The sequence below is a fragment of the Arachis hypogaea genome, chromosome 16 (assembly GCF_003086295.3).
Source record: "Arachis hypogaea cultivar Tifrunner chromosome 16, arahy.Tifrunner.gnm2.J5K5, whole genome shotgun sequence".
Taxonomy (NCBI): Eukaryota; Viridiplantae; Streptophyta; class Magnoliopsida; order Fabales; family Fabaceae; genus Arachis; species Arachis hypogaea.
In genome coordinates this window covers 1,037,418-1,050,943 of record NC_092051.1, presented here as the reverse complement: position 1 = coordinate 1,050,943, position 13,526 = coordinate 1,037,418, and the positions used below count along the sequence as shown (strand labels likewise).

Here is a 13,526-nt window from a genome sequence, read left to right as displayed (position 1 = left end):
ACAATTTAATTCAAAAGAAAATTATATATATTCCATTTGTGCAAAAATATTATATTTATTTTCTTCACTCCTCCTATGGCCATATATCAATATTTGCCTTGCCCACCACATAAATATTATTGCTTACTTTTCTTTTATGGCATTTTCTTTTTAAATATATATGCCCACCTTGACTTCAATGAAGGTGGGTTCCTCAACTTCTAGTTTTTGAAGAATCAAATGCCTTTTTAAACGGAATTGAACTTTTTCTTATTTTTATTATTTTCTTTGCTCTAACACACAAGTATTTATTAGAGTTTGTTTGCTTTAACTAATTTTTGGCATAACTACTTTTTAAGAAATTAAGTTAAAAAATATTTTTAGATGAATTATTTTAAAAGTAATTAAATTGTTCTGGTCTGAATATCGGAGTGTCGAAGGTAAGATTGGTTTGGATTTAGAGAAGAAAAAATTAAACTGATTAAATTTTAATGGGTTCTGATCTAAGGTTTTTTGTGAATGAATTCGAACCAATATGAAACAATTGTTCGGATAATTAGGTGTCCAAATTTTTTTTTTTTTACCAAAGATATGAGATTCGAACTCGCAACCTCTTAATTGAGTATGGTGAGACTATGCCATTTGAGCTATTACTCATTGGCATAATTAGGTGTCCAATTAAAAATAAAAAAATGAAAAATTTTACGTAAATAATATGTAATAGTAAATAAAATAAAATAAAGAGAATATATCATTAAAGCTATACTTAAATAAATATCATAATTTAAATTATAAGAGGATAAAATTGTATATATATAATATATTATATTTTATTCATTCAAAAGTTAACATATCTAGTCAGAATGGTTAGGATTTTGCGATCTCCAAATCAATATCCGAACTAATTAAAGTCGGATTTAATTGGTCCAACTTCGATTAGACTTGATTATCTATGTTGAATCGATTAATTTTCGTTCATGTAATTAGGTTCCTTGTACATGTAAACATTCCTATTTTGAATATGTGAAGAATAAGTTAGTTTTTAAAAAATTATTTTATGTTTAAATAGCATAAAACAAATTTACTTTTAGATATGTAATTATTAAAAAGAAATAAATCATAAATCTTTATATCCATCAAACCCCTCATGGTTATAGAGTGGTGTAGGAGATAATTTAAGACCTAATTATTAATTAATATATAGGATGATTTGCTTTTCATAAGAGGACATATAGAAAAGATTAGATGTCTACGGATTTTCCCAATATGAATATTATTGTAATAATGAAACTAATTAACTTCTCAAAACTTTTAATGATTCTCTTGTTAATATATATAGTAGATATAATTATTAGTTTCCGAGTCTGAACTCTAATATATTTTATTATAACACGTTGAAATTAATTAAATTTAAATAGAGGTTGTACTTGAAATAATGAGGTAATTTCTATATCCTTTTTTGTTTGAAAAAATATAAATTTTTTTAAATTAAAAATGAGATTCAAATTGAAAATCTCTACATAAAAAAAATATTATATTATTTGAGTTATAATTTATTGGCTTGATAAAACAAGTTTATGTACCTTAATTTATCTTATTTAATAGAACTCTATATTATGTAGAGTTATATATACAACTCATGAATAAAATAAATGGAATGATGTAAATGATCACTTGACTCCAAATAAAGAAGAGTTATATCATAAAGTATTACACTTTATAAAATGAATAATGCTTACGTATTTTTTGTTTAAATATATGATTTTATATGAAGGATGATGAATAAATAATAAGAAATGTTCATATATTAATATATTAAGAAATTCAACATATTCCGTCCGCTTTATTTTATAATAATATATATGATGATTTTACTAGCTAGTTAGCGTCGTCGGTCTAATAATAATAATAATAATAATTAACATTAGATATTTGATGACAAACTTTATTAAAATAAGTTATCCATAAAAATTAAATATGTACGGAATTTTACCCTTCGCCAAGGCAGAAGGCATTAGTCAAGAAGAGAATAAAATTAACAGGCCAGACTAAAAAAAACTTGTAGATTGTGATAATTGTAAATTATAGTCGTCTTTCTCTATATACTCTTTAAATAAAAGAAATATAAAAGAAAATATTATACTATGTAATAAAAAATCACAATAAAAAAAATTCCTTCGGGTCAAAGGTATCAATATCATACGTTTCTCTAAATATTGTGATGTAATTAATCTCTCATGTTGATATATCATATATGCTTCCAACCTTTGTCGTCGTTTTGTGCAGTTTATCGATTTAATAAAATGGCATTATTACATATAGTTTATATTGACGAGTCCTATAATACTTAAGATTTAGTTAACATATGTTTTTAAAATACATAATAAATTTATTATATTTTAAATAAAAACTTTCTTAATTTATAAACTTAGTTAAATTCTAAGATTTAGTTAACATATGTTTTTAAAATACATAATAAATTTATTATATTTTAAATAAAAACTTTCTTAATTTATAAACTTAGTTAAATTCTAATATTTAATGCATAATTACTAAATATATAGGGAAAAAGACACACACACATATATATATACTTCATTAAGATTTAAGTAAAATAACAGTAATGTAACTAATTAACTGATTTAATTCAAATAATATAGTCTTTTTATTCTCACTTAAAAATTTTGGATTTAAGTCTCATTCTTAATTTTAAAAAAAAGTAATGTAACATTAAATACTTATATATAGTTATATATTTAGTTAGCAATGGTGACATTAATCTCCCTCTAAAAGAGATTTTTAAAGAAAAAGTGAAAAACCTGATGCAACTTAGATAAATATAACTTTTTGTAAGTATATAATTTTAATTAGGGTTGTCTGCGGATCGGATCGGATAGGATATGGCCGAAAATTTGATCCGATCCGCACAATTTTTATCGGATTGGATCGGATATGATATCCGCGTTTTTTGGTGCCCGATCCGATCTGATCCGCAAATGTGCGGATCGGATATCGAATATATCCGCATAATTAAACCTTCTTTTTTTTAATCATATTTTTATGTGAAAAATTCAATAAAAATATTTCTTTCACACTTTTAAACTTATTTATTCCTAAAATATTTTTAATCAAACACTTTCTAATTAACAAAAATAAAATAATACAATATATGAATAATAATTACTAACTAAAATATACAAACAAGTAAATATAATACCAAACATATATATATTTATTTATTTTTTAATTATTAGTGTGCGGATCCGCGGATCGGATACGCGGATGTAGAGCAGATATCCGCGATGTGATCCGCAAAGGGTGCAGATCGGATCCGATCAATTTGCGAATCGGATCGTATCCGCAATTTTCGGATCGAATGCGGATATTTACCACGGATCTGCGGATACGATCCGATCCATAGACACCCCTAATTTTAATACTTTTGTAAAATTTAGTATTATCATTGTTCTACTACTAAAATTTCAATTATTTTGTAGTGTCACATACATTTTATCCTATGTATGTCTTAATAACAATTTGAAAATTATGCAGAGACTATGGCCATCTCCAATCCTATTAAGATTAGATTACACTAAGTAACCAAATTATATGATATCAATAAGTGATTGATGATATTATTTGTGTGTATAACTATATAGAAAGCTCCCTATCCTTCACATTAACATAAAGAATAAAGAAGTATAGATTGGAATATCAATTAAGGTTAGTTATTTTTTATTATATGTTTAACGGTTATTAAAAGAATTGAATTGTATTATCATGATTAATATTAATTATATATTTTACCTTAATTTTAATAACTAAATAAATCAATCATAGTAAAAAAATTTCTGTAAATTATAAAAACTAAAAAAAAAAGTCTTATTTTATTTGCAATTTTTTTTTTCAAATTACCTAATTTTTTATATTTGTTCCAGCTAAAAAATTTTGGAAAAAATAAGTTAAAAAAAATTAAAAGAAAAACCAAAAGAGTTTACAATTTTTCCAATTCTTACCAGAAATTTCTCCTTTCAAGCTCTTGTAGGTTTTGACCTCAATTTCATATTCTTTTCATGTTTTGTTTTCAAAAGTTGCCATTGCAGCGTCTTGTTGGTGAAGTTGCCCAAATAAAATTTCGATTATCTTTTTTTCTTTTATTTTAGTTTTTCTTTTCAATTTTTTAAACCTTTCTTTTCAACCTTTTTTATGTCTTTTTTTCACTGGAACATATTTTTTAAAAAAATGGGTTTTTTGAAAATTTGAAAAAATTTGCAAAATGAAATTTTATTTGTTTAAAATCATGGTTGACTTATTTAGTTATTAAAATTAAGGTTAAAGATATAATTAATTTTAATTATAATAATAACAATTCAATTTTTCTGATAACTATTAAACAAATTATAAAGAGTAACTAACCTCTTATTTATGAGAGAGTATGTTAGAAATCAACATCAATTAATATGTATAAACGCATAGATAATTTTGTGTGTTTTTTGGACATTCATAGATCATTTATCATAAGCCTAAGAAACACGGGTCCATAAAAAAATCCAAGGCAAAATATTATTGGGCCTATTGTATTAGCCCAATCAGTCTGGATCCATTTAGGGCCTTTTTGTATTTGATAACAACGCCCAAAAATTTCCTATCTGTAACTTCACCAATCACCAAAAAAAAAGTTCGTGGATCAGTCGACTAATAAAAATGAAAGAGGAAAAAAATGGAGATGCGGGGTATCGATCCCCGTACCTCTCGCATGCTAAGCGAGCGCTCTACCATCTGAGCTACATCCCCGGATTGGTTTGCTATTTCATCATATTTTAATATACAAAATGTTTTTGGTCGGATCTTTTTTCAATTTTTCATATGTAGAGAATATGCAAATTATTATGTGGTATCCTCTAAAAGTGGAATTTGGAGGCTATTATTTCCCAATTTCTTTTCTGTTAAATGTTAACTCTAGCTAATAGTATCCTGTACTGTACCACACTCGTGTTTTGATATAACAAATTGCATCTTCCATGTATCTTCTATACTTTGATAAATTAAAGAAAAATGTGTTATTGTACTGTCTAGTTTGATTTAGATACCAAACCTTTTTGTATTATTAGTGTGTCGGCAAGAGAAAAAGAATGATGAGGATCTAACCCTACAACTTGTAAATGCATCATATTTTAGTTAAAGAGCTTTCCTATTCAAACAACTATACACTTTGACTCTCCAAAACAATATTGAAAAGAGAGAAAAAAGGAGGGGGGGGGGGGGGGGGATCCTCTACCTTTCAAGTTTTTTTTTTCAAAAAAATAATAGTGGTATTTTAGTTAATAAAAAATAAATATAACGTCTAAAATTCAGGATAAGAAAAATAGAAAAAATAAATTTTTAAATATTTATGAATAGGTGAAATTGTGAGAAGAAAAATAACATAAAAAAAATAAATATAAAAAAAAAATTGGAGCATTATGTATAAGGAATAATATATAAGGTGGCAAAAGTGAGGTATTTTAAACAAAGTGGGATTCAAATATTATATTTGAATAAAAAAAAGTTTACCTTATCATCATCATTGGTTCCATGAGCATCTTCCCTATTGTGCAATTGAAGAGAGCAATCAATGTCTTCAATGACCAAAATTGACTTGCTTCCTGTCCCAATCAACAACCTCCTAAGATCTGAATTGCATTGCACTTCTTTCAAATCCAAGTCATATATATCAAACCTTAGATAGTTAGCCATGGCAGCTATCAAGCTTGATTTCCCAGTTCCTGGTGGTCCGTACAAAAGGTACCCTCTTTTCCAAGCCTTCCCAACTCTCTTATAATATTCTTTCCTCCCCAAAAACAAGTTCAAATCTTCCAACAACATTCCTAATAATACAATACAAACTCATTACTACATTGTTTCTTGAATTAGATTAGTCATATTTTTTATAATAATATCTAAAGTAACACATTTTATTTTGTTAAACAAATCAGTTTCATCCTCGAGATAAAAATTTATGGATTAATTTGGTAACTAAAATTTGTTAGATATTAAAATGTAGAAAACACTATGATCACGCTTTTTGTTAAGGTTGTTACTACTAACATTGTTGTTGATCATAGAAACAAGGACCCACTTGAGTTTCACATTTTTGTAGTAATCACATAACTCTTGGCTTTGGTGGAAGAGATGGTCTCTTGTGAAGGAAGCCACATGGTGGTGGCTATGCCATGAAAACTTAAATATGGAGCTTGTGGTTTTAGGAGGGTTTTAGATATATTTATTTATTTATTTATTTTAATTAAAAAATATATTTACTACTATTTGTTTTGCTTGTTTTTTTTTTTTAACTAAAGATAGGAGACTCAAACCCACAACCTCTTAATTGAGTATGGGGAGACTATGCCATTTGAGCTATAACTCATTGGCTATTTGTTTTGCTTGTTGGCCTTTAGATATGCTAACTAAGGTATAAATTTTTTTTTTATCTTTACATGATGAATTATAAAATTAAATTTTAATATGTTATAAAAATATTAATTTTATTTAAAATATGATCAAATAAATAAATTATATTTTTATATAAAATATCTTTATAATAAAATATTTTTAATATCTTTATTTGAGTAGTTCTTTTTTTTTTTGGTAACTACATTTGGAAATTATTTACTTGTGAGTTGTTAATATCATCGACATTTTTATTTGGACGAAATCATTAATCTTATTTTTCTAACAATTAAATAAACGACATAGTTAAAATTAAAAAATTGAATTGATACTTATAGTTATTTTTTTTCCTTTAGACTACTCTGTCACAAATCTTAGTTCTATCCTTGATCAATAAATAACTATATATAAAGACAAGATTTGAATAGGCGACCCTACTTATTAAATTTTTATTGTAGTAACATTAAAAATTTGTTTGCACTATTATTTAATAAAAATTCAAATACAGCTTAGTGATTTTTTTTTTTACGTCTTATTCAAGTTTAGATTATATATATGTCTTACTTTTCCTTCCCAAATATTCTCTAATCTCTAGACAAAATATTAATTATTTAGATTTACTATTTTTGAAAAAATAAATAAAAATAAAAAAACTACTTTATTATAATGAACAACTTATAACATTTTGTATATTAAGATAATTACCTTGGTATATTTTAGTTTATATTAGATTTTTTTTTTTGGTGCCTTTTAGTTTATATTAGATGACATTATGAAATTAATTTTTATTTTGGACGTATAAAAATTAATGTTTTTATATTTTCCAATCATTTATCTCTTAAAACATTTTTGTTTGTACATTAATATAAAAGTCAAGATTATTTTATGATTTCTGTAATTATAATTAACTTAGGTATTAGAAAGGAGAAAAGAATAAGAGGAGAGAAAATCATCCATCTCAATTAATGAAAAAGGGTTTGCCTCAGTTTAACAAGCAAATATTTTCTTTATTTTTTTTGCTGACTAAATATTTTCTTTATTAATCCTTACAAATTGTACTTCTAACTCTAATAGATGAAACATAAAATTTCATGAGATAATAATAAGAATTAATTTTGATATACAAACCATTTTATATGACCGTTCAATCATATTCATTCTTTTAAATAATCATTCACATGTTAACTATAAAAATAGTTACTTTTACTAAGAGTTTGTTTGGCTACCATTTTTAAAAAAAAAAAATTTTCAATAATATATTTTTTTAAAAATCTGTTACAAAAATAAAAATAATTTTATATTTAGATATCTCATGTAAAAATATTTTTTTATCTAGCAATTATGTTTGAATAAAATAAAATAAAAATATTTTTTTGTTCATTTATTATATGAAAAATATTTAAAAAAAAAATCTTTTAAAAAAAATGTAAATTGAAACTTTTTAAAAAAGATTTTTTTTCTAGTACTTTTACTTCTACTTTTAAAAATTTGCCAAACACATTAAAAACTAAACGCCCAAACAAACACTAATATGCATGAATGGATGGTAAGAAGAAATGTTATAAGGAAAAGTCTAGGAGCCAGCAGTTTTGTTGAATTTTGGTCAGCATGTAACCAACAGAGAGAAAGGTGAGTCATTGGATGACATCTCACACCATTAGATCATCATTGATGGCTATTTGATGGCTACCAATTACAAAAGTTGCTGGTCCCTAGCATTGCTCATGTTATAATATGCATGGATGGCTCCTTCTATGTCGAAATTGTCGAACTTCTGAACCTCAAGGAGCTGATCAAGGACTCTTGATTTGTGCATGGTCTCAGCAACGAGCGTAAACAAGTTCTCCGTACAATGACCTTTATGGGCATCAACGACAGACTTCAGCCTTTCCTCAAATGCTTGAGGCATGTGCGAATCTGTTTTCCTTGTGCCACCTCCCAGTCCTCTGAGTATGAGAACGTCATTCAAAAATACACGAAAATTGTTCTGAGGAGTAATAAAGAGATCCTTGGTAGCCTTACGAATCCTCTCTTTAGATCCCAAGAATAGATCAAGTGGATTGTATTGACTTAGCTCTGATATCTGCAAGCATATTTTTAACTTAAAACCAAAAAAAAGGAAATAGCATTGGGTCCTAAATCACCATGAAAAGTTAACTTGTGTGCTATACCGCGCCTTGATGCAACTTCAGAGCTTGATGCATTTCAAATCGAGTTACTCTCGTTTTGATAGCATTTCCTTCAGATACAAATCTAGATTGAGGAAGAAATCCCCATTTGGGCTGCTTTTTTAAAAAAGTAGTTTAAATTGTTACAAGCAGGGTAAAACAAGGGGCGAAAAATGAAAAAGCAGCTAGATTAGTGGGAAAAGATTGAACCTAAGAATAATAATATTGAACATGATGGAAAACAAGGAACAGAATTTCAAATTGGTGATAAGCCTATGTACAAATGTCTTCTCAGCAAGATAATGTTATATTGTTCTAAATTCTAATATTAATTTTTTTTTTCTTTTCAACAAATTAACCGAAATAGGGGAGAAAAAAATCCAGTACCATGAGAGAACACAGAATGATCAGACATAAGAAGACCAAAATCACATTGTTTATCAATCTGGGCAGCATCGACTCACCACACAGGACGTTGGCTAATAACAATCTTCTCAATTGATTCAAGGAATTTCCTAGACACCAAAACATGCACCTAACAAAATATCAAAACACTGTATTAAGATATCCCTAATCATTAACTTTCTCATGCCATAATTAACCACAGTATCATAGAAACTCTTATTACTAGCAAAACCCATTTTTTTCAACAGTAAAATTAGTCAAAATATAGTACTGAAAGAAACAAAAACTAAACAATGAAACAAACAATGCTGGAGCAACTATTACATTTATGTGATACATACTCCAGCATCAACATACTTAGAACCAAGCAATGGCATCATAACATGCTCGACAAATAGTCGGTCGATGATATCCTTTTCTGAAGAGGAAACAAGTTCATTCACATCTTTCCAAAGCAGAAGTTCATTCTAAATGAAACAATATTATTTGCTTGTTTAAAATTAGTTGGCATTGATGGAAATTGGAAACACTGAATAAGTTCAATTTACCGATATGCAACAATAACTAACAATAACTACGAGATCAGAGTTCTAGCATGCCATCAACCAACAAAGTTCAGACATCCAATTTAAAAAAAGTAAGTAAGTTAATTCCTAAAGCTTTTCTCTACGGTAATGTTACTGTAGTGTCGTCTCCTGCAAGCTCATGTTCTCCAATGCCGAATTTGGTGCCTTTAAGGTTGCATTGGCCACAAGATTTCCATCCTCAATCTTGACAGGGCTAACCTCAGAGAGAAGGTCCAAGCATGTTGCTTCACATACCCTTTCAAGCAGGTAGTGAGCCTTACAATACCCTAAAAGAAACTGTTCAGTGACATCACTGGGATCATAAGCTAAAAGCTCAGATGTCCGCGGAAAATAAGTTAAAGCCTGCATCATCTCAAATCAAATAATTTAACAAATCAGGATTGACATCAATCAATTGTACTAAGAAAAGATAAACTGAAAAGGAAGATGACTTTACATACAATATATCCAGGTAATGATGATCCACAAGGTTGGAGACCACAAAACTTCAATTTCAAGCCGGAAAACTGTTCTACTACCCTATCAATGTATGGTTCTGACAAGTCAATGGTGCCAGATGCATTGAGAGACTCAAACACCGACAGTTGATCGAACCAATGTGCAGCATTATTTAAGGCGTCGATGGCAAGGCGATAGCCTTGGATGGTGCCTTGATCACAGGAGAGAGCAATGTGGGTGCAGAGGGCTCCCAGGTTGAAGAGAACAGAGGCCTTCTCCAAATGGATGTTATGCTGAGAAGAGTGCTGTTGAGGGTTGATGGCATTGTACCAAACAAAGATAGGTGGGTTGGGTGAGGCATTCATAGGGAAGATAGGCTCAATCATGCAAAGGTATTTCAAATAAAGGATGAGGCAGTCACGGCGAAGGGGTAGTGAAAGGTCATCACGCTGCATCTCATTGCGCAATTTGTGTAGCATTTGGAGAAGGCCTTCTACTCTCTTTGCCACGCTCTCAGAGTATTTGAGGACAAAGTAATTGCGCAGTGACTCATAGAGATTCAAGGGCTCACTCTTCTTCAAAGGAAGGAATGCAAGAATATCAGAATACGAAGAAGACATCAAAGACGAGAGGATTGCCGAATTTGTTGGATAAGGAGGAGGCATGTCCCATGGGTAAGCCACCAGCTTTCCATCCTTCATAATCTTAAAAGGACTGTATTCGGAGAGGATGAGGTCAATGTACACTTGCGATGGTCCTAGCTTGGATCTCCTCGAGAGCTTGCAAATCCTTCTAACTAATATCTCAGTGACACATTCTGCATCATGATCAAGAGCACAAGATTTGACCCTTGAGAATACATCAGGTTGCTCGGATTCGGGTAGGATGGATGAATGCCTCTGACGAGCCTCCGCCTCAAAGAATTTCACCTTCTGGTAAACATGAGTTACCCAGGTTTGGTCAAAAGAGTCGACATGTTTCCGTGCAGCCGAATCAGTACGCATCAGTTCATATGCTCTACGATAAAGCTCATAAACCTACATCATCATCATCATCATCATCAATTCATCATCATTAGAATGAAAAATAAGTGTAAAATCATCAATCAAGAGTGAAGACTGACCGATCTAAACGCTAGGGCACATCGGTGTTGTTGGAAAGCGTAACTGGCGTCGTTTTTGTTGAGGAGTTCGTGTAATTCGAGCTCGGAAGCCTGAGCGGAGAAGAGGAGGTGCAGAAACTCGGCGAAGAGGAAAGTTAAATCGAGGGTGGCGGAGACCACGTGCTTGGCAAAAACCTTCCAGAGTCTGCGGAAGAAATTGGCGGCAACTTTGAAGGCTTCGATTGCAAGGTGACGGCCAAGGGCGGTGGTACGGTCGCAAGAGGCAGCAATCTGGCTGTAGATGGCTCCAAGGTTGAAGACAACAGCGGCCTTCTCCAATTGGATGGCGCTGCGCTGTGAGGAGACCCCATCTCGATGGTCAGGGTTGAAGGCGTCGTACCAGACAAAGAGAATGGGGTCGGCGTCGGAAGAGATAGAGGTGAAGAGTGGCTCAACCATGGAAAGGCATTTGAAGTAGTGGATGAGGCAGTCACGTTGCATGGGAAGGGAGAGGTCCGCTCTACGCTCCACCATGTCCCGCCGGCATTTGTTTAGGGTTTCGAGAACGCTTTCAACTTTTTGTGCATCGCTCTCCGAGTATTTTGAGGCTACCAACTTACGTAACGGCACGTACAGCTCCACCGGATCAGTCTTCTTCAGTGGGATTGACAGCACCACATCATCGTTGTTCATGGCGGCGTCAATGATACAATTAGGAACCCAGAATTGGAATTGGATTTATGCTTTTTGTGTTTGATATTTGAGCAGCAACGATCTCTTTTGAAAGAAGAAGTAATATCTGTGCAATGTGAACACTTAATAGTTGTGTGTAGTTGGGATATCATATACTTGTTTTCAAAATTTGAAAAGCTATTTTCAAGTAATTTTGATATACTTTAATTTTAGGGAATTAAAATTCTATCATTTTAATTTCTATTTTTTTTTTGGAAATTATTATTTTTTAAAATTTAAATTAAATTTAATTATAAATATATATTTAAAAAATAAAAATATGTTTTTCTCAAAAAATAATTAAATAATATTAAAGGTTAACTAAAGACTGATTTATATTGTACAAGTAATATTTTTTTTAAAAATTTTAAAAATTTAGGGTACACAAATTGAACGGTCCAATTTTTATACCTCTTAAAAATTAGACGGTCTAATTTATATTGCGTAAATTAAATCATCCCACATTTTAAAAAAATATTACAGTAGATCACAATTTAAAAAAATATCATTATTAATCTAATATTAAAAATAAAAATCTTTAACAATTACCAAAAAAAGACTTCAGTTTATATATTTTATTTTGTTTGAACTTTAAATCATCTTAATCTTTTAATAAACTAACATATTTGTTTTATTTTTAATCTATATTTATTATTGTTATTATTATTATAATAAATTTTGTTAGATCCAAATAAAAGACATATTCATTATATTATATTGTTGTAAGCCAAAATACAATTGTAATGTATTTAATATTTTTAAACATGTCAAAAATATGGCTCACATATTACATAATTAGTCATACTAACAATATCCGTTTGTAATTAATTTTTTACTTTCTTTTATATTATGAGCAATTGAGCATACTGAATGATCTTTTTATTATTAAAATAAAATAAATTACACTAATTTTTACTAGCATCTAAATTCACTAAATACGTTTAATTAAATTAATAATTAATAATAAAAAATATCACTTATCACAAAATTTGGATAGATCAGCGACGGAGTCTCTGACGGAGGCATTTGGACTGATCCGTCCAAGTTTTGTGAAGATCAGGGACTTAAAAGTATTTTTTAATCGTCAGGGATAAAAATGTTCGCGGAACAAAAAGTCAGGGATCTATTTGTCCTTTTCTCAAAAAAATATAGTTAAAAAATTAAAGTTAAAAAAATTAGATTTAGAGAAATAATATTTTTTTATTTTATTTCAGTGAAAAAATCCTAATAAGAAACCTAGTATTCTATAGTGGGTGTTGTATTTTTTATTTCTTATTTAAATATTCATACTTCTTATTTTTTTAAGTTCTTTACTTATATCATCTATTAAATCATTAGTTTTTAATCTATATAATGTATTTAATGCTTAAAAATTCTTTAAAAATAACATTTAATTTAAAATATTAAACTTAATTACGATAAGCTAACGCTTTCATACAATAATAATATGACATGTCACAGGGGTATCTTATCTTTTAAAATTTAGAGAGTTAAATAGAATTTATCAAATTTTTATAATTATTTGGTTAATGTAAACTAATTTCAATAAAATTATAGTCATTATAAGAAGTACCTGCTCAATTGAAAGTAGAACTTGTTGATCTACAAAAGCCTCTGCCTTTTGATAATTGAATATCATCCATTTACAAACTTGTATATATAGATGTTTTTAGCTTCCGAAGAAAC

At 29.1% G+C, this 13,526-nt stretch overlaps 2 protein-coding genes and 1 non-coding gene across 8 annotated transcripts in view; all 3 read right to left on the bottom strand.

The window, feature by feature from the left end:
- Nucleotides 1-13,526, bottom strand: part of LOC112754349 (BEL1-like homeodomain protein 7) — a 36,655-nt gene that overhangs the window by 7,085 nt on the left and 16,044 nt on the right. The window lies entirely within an intron of this gene.
- TRNAA-AGC (transfer RNA alanine (anticodon AGC)) lies at nt 4,701-4,773 on the bottom strand. The gene has a single exon. It is a non-coding gene; the product is annotated as a tRNA-Ala (tRNA).
- LOC112756458 (uncharacterized) lies at nt 7,941-11,928 on the bottom strand. Of its 6 annotated transcripts, none has more exons than XM_025805063.2 (6): nt 11,130-11,928; nt 10,009-11,043; nt 9,663-9,910; nt 8,964-9,111; nt 8,580-8,693; nt 7,941-8,491 (listed from the first exon to the last, which is right to left on the bottom strand). In XM_025805063.2, exons 1-6 carry the CDS (start codon nt 11,799-11,801, stop codon nt 8,102-8,104), a joined length of 2,607 nt encoding a protein of 868 aa, XP_025660848.1. In that variant the 5' UTR covers nt 11,802-11,928; the 3' UTR covers nt 7,941-8,101. The 6 variants fall into 6 exon arrangements, 4 of the variants coding, with proteins under 4 accessions (XP_025660848.1, XP_025660849.1, XP_025660850.1 ...); XM_025805064.2 differs by having other exon boundaries at nt 8,580-8,690; XR_003179350.3 differs by having other exon boundaries at nt 8,353-8,491; nt 9,041-9,111.